This window comes from Myotis myotis, unplaced genomic scaffold (assembly GCF_014108235.1).
Source record: "Myotis myotis isolate mMyoMyo1 unplaced genomic scaffold, mMyoMyo1.p scaffold_m19_p_3, whole genome shotgun sequence".
NCBI classification, from domain to species: domain Eukaryota; kingdom Metazoa; phylum Chordata; class Mammalia; order Chiroptera; family Vespertilionidae; genus Myotis; species Myotis myotis.
This window is the reverse complement of record NW_023416335.1, coordinates 15,603,642-15,619,624: the sequence shown is the minus strand read 5'-3', so window position 1 is coordinate 15,619,624 and position 15,983 is coordinate 15,603,642. Positions and strand designations below refer to the sequence as shown.

Below are 15,983 nucleotides of genomic sequence, written 5' to 3'. Positions count from 1 at the left end.
TGGATGAGCAGGTGTTGAAGTGTCAGCCCCACCCAGGATGGCTGTGGTGAGAACGACTAGGCAACGCGCTGAGGGTTTGCAAAACTCAGTTGCTATGCGGAAACAGCCCTCCCTACGCAGGCCATGGTTGGAGGAGATAATGACGCACCAACCGCTGGCCCTGAGCACTCCACACCAACTTAGAGCTCCCACTGGGACAGGTGTAGCACCCAGGTGATGCTGGGTGATGGTCCTGGCCACATGGGCCTACAGTACACCATCGGGTGCCCTGCCCCAGGACACGCTGCTTCTCCGAGGGCCTGCTCAGCGACACTCACCAGCATGCTCCAGTTTTGAAGAACAGCTCGAGAAGAGTAGCCACCACTGAAGATGCATTAATACCCACAAGACAGATTGCAGCCACCATCACACACCTGGAACCTGGGCTGGAGAAAGAGACCACGCATTAATTAAACCCACTAACAGTGCAGTAGTTTCCACCCACAGCCTGGCCTGCTGCGAGGGTTCCCTGGGCCTTTAAGACCAGCCTATTCTGGGAGCAACCAGCCGAGAGTCTAAGGCAGCGGTTCTCAACCTGTGGGTCACGACCCCTTTGGGGGTCGAACGACCCTTTCACAGGGGTCGCTTAAGACCATCCTGCATATCAGATATTTACATTACGATTCATAACAGTAACAACGAAAATAATTTTATGGTTGGGTCACAACATGAGGAACTGTATTTAAAGGGCCAGAAGGTTGAGAACCACTGGTCTAAGGCAAAGGGACCAAAGGCCTCTGCCATCGAGCTGGCCACAAGCGCCGCCTGAGAATGAACTGGTATCTGTGGCATGAAAAGCTGACAGCCAGGACAGCCAGCTTAGGATCTGGTACGAGGGAGGGAAGACCTTCAGAGCCCAGGGTGGTGGATGTGGCTCCCAGGGACACCTGGCATGGAGGTCTGAGAGAAGAGCACCTGGGAAAAGTGTGCTTCGGGCGATGTTCTCGTGTTCACTCAAGAACCAGGGTGTAAATCACCTGGGGCAGAGGGGCACCAGGGATTGCCTCCCCCATGGGCTGGATCCCCAGGACTGTCTGAAGCCCTGCTAAGGGAAGGCACAGGACCTGAGGCCCCCCAAAGAGAAGAAAGCCCGAAACCTCCCCAGCACCAGGGCCTTCAGACCAGTTGCAACCCTGGTCAGCCCAAGGCCACACAATCATTTCTGGAGAACCCTGTGGTGATAATGTTAATCCAAGCACCTACCAGAAAACAGAACCCAGAAGGAAGCATTTGTGAACACATCCTTCTGTTCCCTAGGGTCTGAGAATTTTGAAATAAGGTGCAGAGACGAGCAAATAATAAATTGTTGGTCCTCTTCCTGCAGGCATGACTCTGGGCCAGCTGGTTTCCAGGAGGTCCTGGTGCCGTGGAAGGAAGCCCAGTGGCCCCTTTCGCCACTAGTTCTCATATCAGCCCGGTCAGCCCTGCTCCCCTCGCAGACAGGCTGTTTGTGGGTGCGGCTCTGTGCACAGGCATGCACATGTATGCACAAACCCTCTGAGTGCCCCTGCAGGTCTCAGGTCCTCCTGCTCAGGAAGCTGGCTTTCCAGGAGACCCCGTGGCACTCTGGGTCCAACTGACACCCCCCTCTGGGATTCTGGGTCAGGTTGAAGAACATGTCAGAATTAAGAAATGTTTTCCCCAGAATTTCACTATAAAAATAAACAATGAGTTGATGTGATTCTAGTTTCCTAGTAAAAGGTTTATTTCAGGACAGGAAAAAGTCATCCCTGCAAACCAAACTTATCAGCTTACCCATCTTCGCTCACCCTTTCCAAACTTGCCAAGAGCACTGGAGGGAGGAGGGAAGGAGGGAGCACCCCCAAGCAGCAGCAGCGGACCTGGGGGTCCTCCATGGCCGCCTGACCGAGGCTGCATTGGTAGGATGCCTGCCTTTAAGAAAGGCTGAAGGTTCCTCTCAGTATGACTTAGGACTGTTAGGAGTCACCCAGCTGCTCTGTCCAGTTATTACATCAACACGTGTCCACTGCCTGTGCTCAGCTGGTGGGCAGAAAGGATGCACAGGCAGATTCTGCTGCACAGAGATCCTGGGAGGTGACCCTGGAGGGAAGCCTGAGTGTGCTCATGTTTGCCTTATGGTGAGCACAGGGGCCACTGGAATGCCCACTGCCAGCCCCTGGGACAGACGGAGGAAGTGTGTGTCGGGGCAGAAGCTCCCGTGGGTGGCCCTGACCGTGACTGTTCTCCAGCAGCTGCTCTGGGACTCAATGCCAGGACGTAACACATGGCTGCCCCCTTTGAACTTTCTCCAGGGACCAGGCCGGCACCTCTCTGGTGCATATCACACATGCTCGGGAGTCTCCCAGATCCCCCAGCCAGACTCACAGGAAACAGATCGTGGGTGGAAGTTGCGGGACCCAGCTCTGACCGCATTAGGCGGTCCCAACAGTCTTGCAGGGAGATGAGCTCAGTAAGTGCCCGTGTGGTTAGCAGACGCCGTGGAGGACTGGGCAGTGGCTGGAAGGGGCACCCACCACAGGAACTAGTGAGGACGGGTTCTCAGGCCTGCTCGTACTTTATAGCTCACAAGGGGCTGATGAGCAGGCAGGGAGGGGTGAGCTGCACAGGCTGCCTGGGCCTTCCCAGTTCTCACCTCAGCCTGCTGTATCTCAAGCTGTTTACTTTGGTTTAGCTAAGGGGAGGCCAGAAGAAGAGGATAGTGAGGTGAAATCATTCTCTAAACTCGAATACCGTGAGGTCTGTTCTGAGCACGGAGCCCATGTAAATCTGGGGAAACTGGGTCTCAGTGCGAAGGGTGTCAGGCTGACCCTGACTCCTCTGCCCCCTGTGAAATGAAGTGCCTGCCAGCCCATAGCATCTACCCTCTTACTTGCTGTGCTCTTTTCCCCTTGGCACCTCTCACCACCTACCGGTGTTTAGTATGTTACTACCCGTCTCCTCCATGAAGGCAAGGGTTTTGTCTGTGTCTGTTCACTATCCTCAGCACCCAGAACAGCCCCTTACACGCTACAGGTGTTCACTGGAGATTTACCGTGTTAATGAACTGAAGTGTGCTGTGGAGACCTTGGCTAATAGGAAGGGGAATGGCCAATCGGTGATGAAGTGCCGCTTTGGTTTCTGGGCACACTGCATCGAGAGAGCATGGTGCCCGGGGCCCTTCTAGGGAGAGGCAGGGTGACTGTGGAGCCGCAGCAGCTGTCTGGGCCGCGTGAAGACCTAGAACCGTTCCTGCTCTGCTCAGCTCCAAGCTCTGCCTTGACTTCCAGCACCTGGGACTCCCCTGATGTGGGCTCCATCCCTGGGCACTCACGTCACAGCCAGAGATTAAGCCATCCTGCCCCAAACTAGACATAAGGAATAAACACTTCAAATTCTGGCTTTACTCTTGCCATGTCCCTCTAATTTGATGAGGCTGTAGCTACATATGCTTATAATTTCTATGCTGTGGTCTTGGTTCATGTCCAGGGAATTTTTCATGAGTTCTTAAAAAAAACCCCTCCCAGAACCACCCCCATTCCTAACACTGCTCTCTGTGCCCCCCCCCACCCCCCCAATTACATTTGGATAACCAACAAGGAAAGCTGTGTAACTCTCATTCCTTGTAAGGAGTGATTAACAACTGCAGCATACCTGGGAAATGGATCGTTTCCAATCAGTGTGTATTCTGGATTCCCTGCCACAGGCTGGATCATTAGCAAAACTCTAGTGCTGGGCAGACAAAGCTTGTACCTGACTAAACACCATCCATCAAGGAGGACACTGAACAAATAGAAATACCAGTGCCAGCCACGCTCTGACAGCCTTACGTATGCCACTCGAACGCCCACACCTCACTAGGGAGCGCCCTGAACAATGTCTCTCCTTTCTCACTAAAACGAGTGTCCACGACTCCTGCCTATTAGAATGTAAGCTCCTTTGGGGCATGGGCCTGGTTTTGCACATTTTAATATCTAGCATGTAGCAGACACATAATATATGTTTTTTTTTAAGAATAGAGAGCTTATTTCCTTTGATAGTCACTGGTTTTCCTTTAGAAATAGCAAGTTAAAGAGGGTCAATGAAAAATCCTTGAAGACCTCTGGGCAGAGCAGGCCCAGGACTGCGGAGGGTTTGGAAGGACAACATCCTGACGCTCTGCATGTCAGAAGTGACAGCCAGCTTGCACAGAAGGTCTGATACCAGTTGTCACTCCTGCTCGTCATCTATTCTGGTGCCACCATTCCCTGGGAGAGGATAGCCCCTCCGGTGAACAGAAGGCCATGTGGTTGGCACCTACCCTTCGTTTGTCTTTTCTGAGATACTTGTTTGGCTGTAAAAGGTTTCCATGATTTCATCAGCATCACTTTTCAATTCTGATGTACCTTCCCCAGGATTACATAGCCTGGATAACTAGCTCTCTTAGAAGGAACCTAAGCCAAGAGTCTAGAACAGCGGTTCTTAACCTGTGGGTCGCCTAAGACCATTGGAAAACACATATATAATTACATACTGTTTTTGTGATTAATCACTATGCTTTAATTATGTTCAATTTGTAACAATGAAATTGGGGGTCACCACAACATGAAGAACTGTATTAAAGGGTCGCGGCATTAGGAAGGTTGAGAACCACTGCTCTAGAAGGAGCCTGAGGAAAGGATCCACACTGAACTGATCTAACCTCAGGTGGGATGAGAGACTAGTCCCAACCCAACTGCAGTGAGAAAGTACAGTTATCCATCCTCCTTCCTAAGCAGCCTCCCTCCTCCACTCTCCAGCCCCCAGAACAAACAATGCCTCCCTAGGAGATGCTGCATCTTTACGCAGACCCTGCAGTGCGTCATCCGCTGTGCTTCCTAAGGGGGGGCAGCCCCAGCCCCTGGCAGCTGCCGCCACCTCTAGATTTCTGGCAGATCGTCAGTGGGGAAGGACAACTTGGACAATGGAGGTGAGCCCGACACAAATGAACAGCAGGATCTCTGGCTGGAACCCATGCCGCTTTGTAATAATCATGTCTTCCCTTTGGCTACATACATGTTTCCAAAAAAATCCTTCCTCAGGCCCTGTGCCACCACCGTCCTTAGCCAGCCCAACTCGCCAAATTCAAAGGTACTCTGTCCTTTTACTCACTGTCCTGCTGTAGTGGACACTGCTGACCAAGCAGCTCAGCACTGCCTTGCCAGCTCAGTGCCTCATCTGCTTCTCTGGCCACTCTTCCCTCGCTGTTCATCATCTCCTGACCCCCGACATCTAGGTGAACCTCCAGGTTCTGTCCCGCTGACCTCTCTCCTAATGCCATTACTTTCTCAGCCGTCAGCTTATCCTGAGGGCCAGATCTACATTTCAGCATACATGTATGAGCTCTTTGTGAGCTTCAGAAGTTCAAATGATCTCATCCCAGACAGCTCTACAAATACTGACCAGCCTCTGGACATTGAGAGAGAAACACACAGTCACAAAAGAGAGGGGTGCACGTGAGCAGTGCCTTCTGGAACTACACGACGCTACAGTGCTAGACCTATGTCACCCTGGCAACGGAGGGTCCCACAGGGCCAAACGATCAAGGCTTTTCTGAATGAAGAAACAAGGGCTAAGGATCATAACTTAAGTTTAAAAATGATGGGTGTACGGATATGGAACATGAACTTAGAAAATCCTGGACCTAACAGACAATTAAATACTAGTATACCTCAAAACTTAAAAGTGGTACTTTCAGGAGGAAAATGTTTCCCCTAAACAGTGAACTTTTAGATTTCACAAAATAGTTCAATATTATAAAGAATACCTGGGTATCTACCAGGGACTACTAACTTTATCTTTCTGAGAAAGGACAATTAAAATGCAATTGCCATTCACTAACACTGCCATTTCATTTAAAACGGGTACTTGAACATACACCCATAAGAACCTAATTTCAGAATTAGGGACAAATACCATCAACTTTTGTCTTGATCTCCATCATAATAGAGAAGTGAAAACTAGAACAGATGACCACTGGCCCAAGAGACACACACACACACACACACACACACACACACACACACACACGGGTGGGGAAAAGTAGGTTTATGGTTGTGAATCCATAAAACAGAGTTTACTCTTGTATTATTAATTATTGGGTTACTTTCCGTATAACACATGTAAACCTACTTATGCCCAGCTGGTATATGGGTGCCACTGGTGTAGATTTTGGTTAGAGGTTAGAGCAGTTTCCCAAAGTGTGTTCTTTGTAAAAAATTAGTTTCCTAAGATTCAGTGTAAAAAAAAAAAAAAGTTCCCTGGTCTCAACTTGGGGAAGACTGCATCCTAGAGTTCCCTAATCTTAACGATTCACGATGCTCACATTACAAAGGCCCCGAGAATCTTTCGGTAAAGAAGTCTAACTTTGTTTGACACTGGATGCACTTATGCACTCCCCCTGCGATGATCCCTCAGGACTACTTCTTTGGCCACACTGAGGAATACGTTGGGACAGGTACAATTCTAACTTATTGAAGTTGATGTCTTAAAGCAGAAATGTCACCCTCCAACTTACTTACTTTCACCACCAGAGAACGAGTCCTGACTGCCAGGTAAGGGTCTACTGACTGGCCACTCTGCTAAATCTTTGGTGGGATTTCTGATGCTCTCGTCCCCATCACCAATCCCTGTCCTGGTTGGCCAGGCCCTTCCTTCAGAACAAAGAAGCCTTCTTTCTGACCTAAACGAGCTCTCAGGAAGTGCCCCGCTAAACGTGAAGGTGACATGACTCACCAACCGAGACTTCATGTCAACAGGGCACCTTTCCTATGGAAAATGAAGCCCAGAGCTCTTCCTCCTCCTCACGACGAGGCGCTGACCCGATAAGGCCGGCTCCAGCACCCACCACTTCCCCAGTATTTTCCCTGTGAGTGAGTCCAAGGCCTAGAGGCCAGCCACCCCCCCCCCCCCACCCCACCCCATGAACCTCTTAACAGGCTCAGTGGCCTCACGTGATCTAACACACACACACCCAGGATTAATGGTGGGAGAAGAGCACCAGTTTAACTGGGAAGTATGTTTGCCTTAGAAGAGGAGCTTTTCAAGAAAAGGACCATGCCTGTAGGTCGGCCTCAGGGACATAGGGACTGGCATTCCCCAGTCTATCCCTGGTCTCACTATTCTTCCTGTTTGTGAAGGAATAATCCAGACCAAGGGAAGGTTGCCCGTAGAAACCTACCATTTAAGACTCTACTTTAGGGAAGACTCCCCAAACTCATACAACAAATTAGGGTTCAAAGCGACAGTGCTTTGTACTTAAACAAAAATGCAGTCAAGATACTGAATTTAAAAAGGCATTTAAAATTTTTATAGAAATTCTACATTTATAGAAAAAAAATCACTTGGCAGTTCTCTGAAGCAACGTTAGGCCTAAGATAAAACAGCACAAAGATGACAATTTAGGATATTGTTTCCATCAAGATAAGCAGCTTTCAGGAAAGCCCAGCGCCTGCCTTCAGGATAAACATCAGGCATTTCAGAGCCTAGAGCTGTGGAGGAGAGGCTGTTCCAGAACCCAGCCTCTGCTGCCCACTCACACGCTAGATCCAGGCCAGCACAGAGACCACCTCCTGGCACATCCCCTCCCCTCAGACTGTCCGACCGACCCTCCGACCCTCCCCAGGCCCCACAGCCGCTCCTGGGACAGGCTCCTTCATTTGGGGGTGGTCACACCAGTCCCCCCATCCAGTTGCCTTGTTCTATATACTTCTTTAGGGCCCACCCTGTGGCCCACAGGATATCCGCGGTCTTGCCACCATCCAAGACATGCCTCATATGTAAGCTCTCTTAATAAATTAGATGCACCCTATTTGGTTTGGGTCAGTGGATAGAGCGTCTGCCTGTGGACTGAAGGGTACTGGGTTCAATTCCAGTCAAGGGCACATGCCTGGGTTGTGGGTTCGATCAACAGTGTGGGGCATGCAAGAGGCAGCCGATCAATGATTCTCACTCATCACTGATGTTTCTATATCTCCCTCTCTGAAATCAATAAAAACATTTTAAAAAAATTAGACACAATGCTGAAGTTGTCAGCTTCTTTCTTGGGTCTCAGCCTGGGGAGATTGTACACACATTATCTGAAGCTGTACTATACACAGGTGCACGAGGGGAAGTTACTGCTGATAAAGTCTAAGACTCCCATGATGAATCACTGTAAAAAGTGTTTTTTTAATCCTCATCTGAGGATACCTTTTCCATTTATTTTTTTTAAAAAAGAGAAAGTGGAAGGGGGAGAAAGAAACATCGATTGGTTGTCTCCGAGGCTTGGTATCGAGCCTGCAACCGAGGTAGGTGCGTGACCGGAATCGAAGCCTGGACCCTTCAGTCTGCAGGGTGATGCTCTAACCACTGAGAAACCGGCAAGGGCTCACTGTAAATTTTAGATGACTTATGCCTTCACATGAAGAGGGTTTGTGTGGGGCTGGCAGCAGGCGAGCTACAGTGACAGTGAAACCCCGACACCTGTCCTTCCGAACCAGCATGACGAAGTGGGAGGCCAGGCTCGGGCTTTAGGTTAGACTCAGAGGAGCATCCCTACGTCTCCCTCGACCCCAGGGGGCAGTCTCGTGGAAGGACGCACTGCCACGGAGTTCTTCCAGTTCGGGAGGTGGGGGAGCCCGGGAGGGCGAGAGCTGCCCATGTTCCGGCACATGTCCCGGCTGCCACGGGAAGCGAGTACTCACGTGTATTCAGCAGAACTGACGGGACTTCCAGCCCTGAGACGTAGCCTCGGAGGGAGGGAGCCAGCGCATCTGGAGAGAGAGGTGGGAGAAGGCGGTAAACCAGGGCTCCCGGCTGCCGTCTCACTGCTCAGAGTCAGAGTGTCCTGCTGGGCTCCACCCTCTGCTCCATGGAGGCGCCCACTCACACCTGCTCATGGCACTTCTCCCTCAAGAGACTTCCTACATGCCTCTGTGAATGCAGAGGCCGAGCTTGCAGGAAAACACCACCTCAAGGAGCCCTGATCCTCTTTCAGAAATAAGAGGGTGGCGAGCTGAAGTCTGGCCCAGTGGGCCCCCTCCCCACACGCAGCAGCGCCTGGGCTGCAGGACAGGCTGCTAACGGCTCCCTCAGAGCATGTGGACCTGCTCTGATGAAGAAAGGATAGGTCATGACACCATCGAGCCAGTGGTCAGGCCAGGACTGCAGATTCTGTTCCTGTTCTTTTAGAAAAGGGGTCTGGCTTCTTGGCACTGTGGGTGTCGGGCACCCTATGCCTTCTGTCCAGAGGGACCCGCAGCCCAATTCCATTAAGTTTCCAAAGAGGAAGGCCAACCCCAAACAAATGGATCGAATGAGGCTTTGTCCTCTTGGCAGGATGTTCCTGGTCCTGTACTGAGGAAAATGTTAAAAAAACAAACAAAAGGGCAAGTGTACTTTGGCTTTAACAAACATCCATCTTTTGGCCATGTCAGTTTTGTCCCTAAGCCTTTGGACAGAGGGAAGAGGGTCTGTTTGCCGCTGCTCTGTTTGCACTGAGGAGGGCCTTCCTTCACCTGAAGCAAGCACTGCTGGGAGCAGTGGTGGCAGAGCCAAGTATAACATGGGGTTGGGGGGGGGAGTGCCAAGAAGAGGGCTGGGTGCCCCTTGGAGGTGACACCCTCCAATGTTACCTGGGTCTGGCCCAAACCGTTTCACCTGAAAACGTTTCCAGAGTAGAATGTGATGCTGGGCAGAATGTAACCCTGACAAATCTACTCCCGTGGTTTAATACAACGCATTTCGCACAGAAACCCTTCTTCACATGGCGTCTAATCTCCACACCATGGGCAGGTGCAGCAGCACTGGCTGACATGGGGGTACAGGGGGCTGAGGCCTGGGAGGCAACCGCAGAAGCCAGGGGCTCTGCGGGATTGCTGAGACCTGCCGCCTCATCCTCCCTGCTTCTACAGGCAGGAAACCAGCTGAGTCCTGGGTATTCTGAACGATGTCCCGTGGTCATGGGGCCAGTGGATTCAGGCTCACCAGCTCTCCTGATTTTGTTCTGAAGCTGGCTGTCTAAGAATGGGTCCTCGCAAAGCCCACAACAGTCGCCCCACCTTTTGCCCTGGTCCCCACAAAGTCCTTGGCGTTTCCTTCCACACTCCCACCCACGGGCCTCCCCCCAGAGCGGTGGTTTCCTGCCTGGCTGTCAGTGCTGCTCTCGGGGACACTCTCCCAAGCTGGGCAGAGGATCCGGTCTCACTCACTCGGGAAATGGACTTAAAAGCACTGCGGACGCACTCAGCTCTGCCTACACCTCGGGGAACCCCTCAGGCCAGCTGTGCTTAGCGATCCTGAGGGACCACAGCACGTTGACTAGAAATCAGAGGAGCAGCTCGACTGGGAACCCCGCGCCCCCCCATATTGTGAGAGGGCAGAGCTCCCTTCCTCAGGGGCCTCCAGCAGGCGCTGAAGCTCATTTAAGGCAGGGCCAGAGTCATTTCCACACACGGGGCAATGAAGGGAATGAGGGCCCAGAAACTTTGCCTGCAGGTAGGCTAAAGAACACGTCATTTTGGGAATTTAGGGGTGTACACAGAGCAAAGGAGGGAAAGGAAGAGGGGCAATGTGGGAGGCAGGAGGACCGGAGGGGAGAGGAAGACAGAGACACAGAGAAAAAACGCGTTACCTACCCATGGCTTATGGCTTTGTGCATCTGAATCCACTTGCTCCCTAAGCAAAGGGCAGGGCTGGAGCTGCCTTCCTGAGACAGGTGGTAAAGGGTGGGTCGGGGCACAGCCCTGAGGCAGGTGAAGGGCTGGGAACCTAAACACAGTGGAAGGGGGAGGGGTCTGTGTGCACCTGGGCTGGGGGAGCGCGTGACGACTGGTGCTGCCTGGGTGTGGGCCCGGGGTGCCAACCCACGAGGCCAAGACACGATGGTGCTTCAGAGGAGACAGGAGCCGCAGTGGGTGGCATGACCGGTTCAGTGCAGGCGGCTGCAGGAAGGGAGCCCTCATCTCCACGCACCCACGCCAGCCTCCCTGACAGCCTCTCGCACTCTGGTCCCTTCCACCCACACAGCACCGCTTTCATTCTCAGACACACCGGGCCTGCAGTGGTGGGACCAGCGCTACGCCAGCCTGGGCTGGAAGCCCCGAGCCTCCGGGGTGACAAGCAGGCTGCTTCGAGCTGTGGGGTCCAGGGAAAGCTGTGCTCAGCAGAGCCGAGGTGACGCTGGCCTGCTGGCCAGTTCTCAGGGGCACGTGGAGGCGAAAGGAGTAAAGACAGGCCTTGAAATTCATCACTCTTGTGCCGCAGGCTCTTCTCACCACCCAAGCCTGCCTCCTCTTCCACCTTCCAGCAGAGGGCAGTGTTCCCAGGGCCGACATCCATGTTTCAGAGACTCATGGGGAGAAATCGGGTGCAGGGCTGACCCAGGTGAACAAACTGTGCTGTGCTACTCACTGCTGTCCTCTGAGGGAAGAGAAGGCTTAACCCTTACACCCGCTTGGGCTGCTTGTTCTCCTGTGGTTTCGGCCCCAGGGTGCTGGTGGCCACTTCTGCCCACTGTCTGGGGCCGTGATGGCGAACCTTCTGAGCTCGGCGTGTCAGCATTTTGAAAAACCCTAACTTAACTCTGGTGCCGTGTCACATATAGAAATTTTTTGATATTTGCAACCATAGGAAAACAAAGACTTATATTTTTGATATTTTATATATTTAAATGCCATTTAACAAAGAAATATCAACCAAAAAAATGAGTTCGCGTGTCACCGCTGACACGCGTGTCATAGGTTCGCCATCACTGGTCTAGGGGCTGCTTTGGGTGCACCACAGACACTGGGACACCCACACTTCCCTGACTCCTGCTCCACCCACAGTTCAGCAGGGACTGAGTCTACACGGTTGACCTTCCATGCACAGCAATGGTCCGTCTGCAGAAAAACTCCCACTCACAATCCTGCATACGCTTCCAGGGGCTTCAGAAGTCCTTGCAAGAACCTCTAACATAATATCTATAGCCCAGCCTGGCACCGATTATTCCTTCTGTGCAGAGACTCTAAGCACATCGCAAGGTTGTGACATCCCTAAGTGAGTAAGCGGCATGAAGGCCCTGGGACACTTCTCCACTGGAACTCGATGCAGTAACAGTCATTACCAGGACAATCCAGGGGCCACGCTGCCTGGGTTCTACCATCACATTCCTCAGAAACGCTCCTCTAGAACAGGCACACTGCGGTCTCCCACGCCTCGGCGTGTACCAGCTCCTGTGACTGGTGAAAGGAGAGCACCCAGCAAAAAACAAAAACAAAAAACCAGGCAAAAATAAAGTGGAATGATAGAAAAAGTAGTAAGTACCCATAAAAATAATTTCCATCCTCTTCCATTTATAGATAAGGACACCAAGGCCCAGAGGACTAAATACATACAGATGTCACTTTCCCAACAGTGCTGCCAAGGACAGGAAGACCCTGGCTGGCCTCCAGGGGGAGCCCCTGCCAGTCCCCCCCCCCCCCCCCACAGGGGTCACTGTTTGCACTGTACTGTCCCCTCTCCAGCGACTGACTCCCATCGTCACCCTTGCCTTTAGAGATAATCACCAGAAGTGCGTCCCAGGTACTGGGCACAATTACGGTAGCCATTATTAATGCCCCTGGCTTTAGCTGTCTTCTCCTCTGTGGTTCTCAAAGTGTGGTACGCAGACCATCAGCATCACCCGAGAACATGTCAGAAATGCAGAAACTAGGGGAGTGGCCCAAGCACCTGCATTTAACAAGCTCCCCAGGCAACAACGATGCACGTGCTCCAGATTGAGAGAGACACGTTCTTGAATGAGGTTTACAAACGTGTGGCCAGAAGCCGACCGGCAGAGATGCTGTGCAAACAGGTTTGGGAGAAACAGTCTCCCCTCAGCAGGTCCACACACACTGCACAGCAAAGGCTGACAGCTCCACAATAAAGAAACCTGTTTGACGTGCTCGAACCCTGGGCTCTCCAAGTTTACCTGACCACAGCATCTTTTTCTGTGTGGCAGCTGGCAGTAACCGTGGGCGTGGAGACATGCTGGCCTGAAGGCCTCTTCTGGTGGTGGCATTTGGTGGATCCTAACGACACTAATCAGAGCTGGAAGGTCCCCAGCCGGCCGGCGCCCTGGGTGTCCAATCTGTAAGGAGCTACCCTTCCCTCGTGCGGATGCTGTACCTGCATGCTCGCTTCCCCAGCTCCCCATTCAGAACCAAGCTCGCGGGCCCTGAGACTGCTGCGGGCTGGAGCCCACTGCTGCGGCCACTCACACTCAGCCAACTCTGCCCTCACTCGGCTTAGGGACGGGCACTGTTGAACACCACAAAGGAAGCCCGTCAGCCCCACAGCAAACTCCGCTGAAGGTTGTCAGGCTGAGGGAAAGGCCACCAAGCCAGATGTACACATGCTCTGATCCCAGAAACTCTGCTCACCAAACAGACTGGAGTGATGACTTGTAATATAACAAAGATGAAACTCTTTGTGGGACTAATTATAGGGTTCGTTTAAATAGCAACCCCATTTTTAATACCGCATTCACCCAACTGGAGGAACACTTTGGGAATTTGTTTCAAGAAATGAGGCCCACTGATGATCACTCTGTCAGGAAACTTCCAACCCAACCCCAATGCCCTCTGCCCCTTTCCTAACAGACACAGAGGGCATGCAGTGCCATCAGCAGCCTTCACTACTTGTCTGGCACCTAATAGTCCTTGCCTCAGGCAATTAAACGGGTTGCCACTGTCTAGGCATATTGTCACGTCTTACATGAATTGGTTCAAAGGTTACCTACCATCTTACCCCTGGCTGACTATACACAAAGCCACGCTGTAGCCCAGCCCTGTGCTCCTGCCACCTCCCAGTCTGAATGGTGGGACATTGCTGAGGTCTCACCTGGGCAGGAGCGAGATCTAGACCCCAAATGCGAGGCCCTAGGTCTGTGAGCACCTGCTGAGACCAGTGAGGCTTGGCTAATGAAACATAAGCCCTCGGGGATAACTTTCTCTTCTGGGCTTTTAGACTCTAACCTGCCTGTCCGGAGCACAAGCCAGGCTCTTATTTCCAAACAGGCATGTGAAATGTGCTCAGACATCCCAGAAGTTCATGCAAGACGCCTCTCGGATCGAGGCACCCAAGCATGTAACACCCTGTGTCAGATAAAGTCCATCGTGGTTGCCTGTCATCCATATTTAATTGTGTCAGTCTGTTAATTTTTAACTATGTTTGCGATTGAGGGCCATTAGAGGTCTCCAGGAGCTGAGCTCAGTGAAGCGAGAAGAACTTGGAGCAGCGTGGCTGCGGCTTGAAGCTGGGGCGTCCCCTTTCCCAGTCTTCACCGAACCCGGGCCTTCCCCACCAGCAGCACAGCCTGAATAAAACATGATCCCATCTGGAGCTGATTTTCCTTTTTGCCCCTGTCACAACTGGTTAACTTCAGGGAAAAGTTCACTTTTTATGAAGGATATGTCTTATCATTGCAAAGTTTTTTTGCAGCCTTGGCTTTGTTGCCAAAGCAGTTAGCATGCTCTCTGGGTGCCTATTCCTATGGAACAAGGCCTGAAATCCTGGGTGGACGGCCCCCTGCCTGAGGCAGCGCCTCCCTCCACACACACCACAGCCACAGGCACCATCAAGCTCTGACACAAAGAAGAGCGACTTTAGTCATCACTAGGCTACTGCAAGCATTGTACTCTTTCCCACAAAATAACCCCCTGAAGCAGGTGTTCAGATGAGGAAACTGAAGCTCAGGGAAATGTTAAAAAAGCCTGCTACCACCCAGAGTGAGCAGAATGGGTGGAAAACCTCATTAAAACGGGACTTTTTGCAGTGAAGGCCTGCGGCCCTATGAGCTTTGCACTGGGCCCGCTGCGCCATCCTGTGACGGTCAGACCTGCCTCTGTTGACAGTCCCCGTCTGTCAGAGGCGGGCTCACTGGGACTCAGAGGTGGGCTTTTACGGGCAGTGAGGTCATGGAACAGACCAAGGACCTAAGGAGCTTCGCCTCACAAAGGACCAAGTGGAACCTGCCCAAGGAACCTGGGAGACGATGAGCTGTTCTCGCACCTGGGTCAGCGACGCTGGACAGGGCACCCAGGGGATGGACTTGTTTTGGAACAGGTACTGCCAAAGGCTGCCCAGCGTGGGCAAGTCTGGCCTCCGTAGCCGCAGCTCTGCCAAAGGCACGACGACTCCAACAACACTGGATGGAGATGAGGCCAGCGAGGCTGGGCCGATGCCGATGTCTCTCGCTTCCTTAGTTCTCCAAACGCCAAGCAGAGGGGAAGGGACGGACAGGATGAGAAGGTGCTGGGCTAGGAGTGGATCCCCTGGGGTTCAGCCACAGGACCGTGAGGAGAATTACAAGGCACAAGATGTAACTCCACCCCCCCCCCCCCGGAAACGAGGCTGGTGGAGTCCTAGCGAGGGGGGCAACCGCAGGAAGAACAAGCCAGAAAGCCCAGGGAGGAAGGTGGAGACCTGCCGGCTTTCTCTAATCCGGCCTCCTTCTCTAATCCGGCCTCCGATAGAAAAGCAAGATAAGGCAGCAGCTGGGAAGTTCAGGGCCAGCGGGTGTGAGTAAAGCAAAATACACCAACTGCTTGGTCTCTGGGATGTCAGCTGTTTCCTGCTCTTGATCCATTTCCTGAAGGAGAATTTTCTTCGGGCAGAAGCGTGGGGCCTGGCTGTGGGCAGACTCCCCCGTGGGACAAGTCCTCCTGTAGGTGCCGCACTCAGCAGCAACCACGCTGCTGGCTGGGGGGCAGACGTCTCCTCGCCTTGCTCCGTCCCCGTCGTTCTCCCCACCTCTGGTCTTCCTCTGGCTGCAGCCACGGGCCTCTGGGGCCCTGCTGGTGCCGTCGAGGTGTGCGAGGTGTACGAGGGTCCTCGGTGCTGAACCAGCACAGCCTCGTGGTGCTGGGCCCAGGGTCCCTTTTCGTTGAAAGTTCGTACGCTCCCTAAAGGCTAACGTTACTCAGCCCTTAGATGAGCCGGGCTCTCTTTCAAGAGTCTTGCACGAG

The 15,983-nt window shown here is 52.6% G+C and overlaps 2 protein-coding genes across 13 annotated transcripts in view; one reads left to right on the top strand and one right to left on the bottom strand.

Annotated features, from left to right (window-relative positions):
* The window catches only part of RBPMS (RNA binding protein, mRNA processing factor), a 181,543-nt gene that overhangs the window by 7,921 nt on the left and 157,639 nt on the right, over positions 1-15,983 (bottom strand). For 4 of the 11 annotated variants that reach the window (XM_036296674.1, XM_036296675.1, XM_036296673.1 and 1 more), the window contains 2 exons: positions 8,700-8,768; positions 318-420 (listed from right to left, as the gene is read on the bottom strand). In XM_036296674.1, coding sequence (XP_036152567.1) covers positions 318-420; positions 8,700-8,768 — 172 coding nt within the window. Of the gene's footprint in view, positions 1-317; positions 426-8,699; positions 8,769-15,983 lie in introns of those variants that run through there. The other 7 variants (XR_004965678.1, XR_004965679.1, XR_004965677.1 and 4 more) reach the window with 3 other exon arrangements.
* Positions 1-15,983, top strand: part of GTF2E2 (general transcription factor IIE subunit 2) — a 97,433-nt gene that overhangs the window by 79,218 nt on the left and 2,232 nt on the right. The window contains exon 10 of one of the 2 annotated variants that reach the window (XM_036296669.1): positions 1,364-6,270. The exons of the other annotated variant lie outside the window; for it this stretch is intronic. The gene's annotated coding sequence lies outside the window, so the exon portion shown is untranslated. Of the gene's footprint in view, positions 1-1,363; positions 6,271-15,983 lie in introns of those variants that run through there. 2 annotated transcript variants of the gene reach the window in all.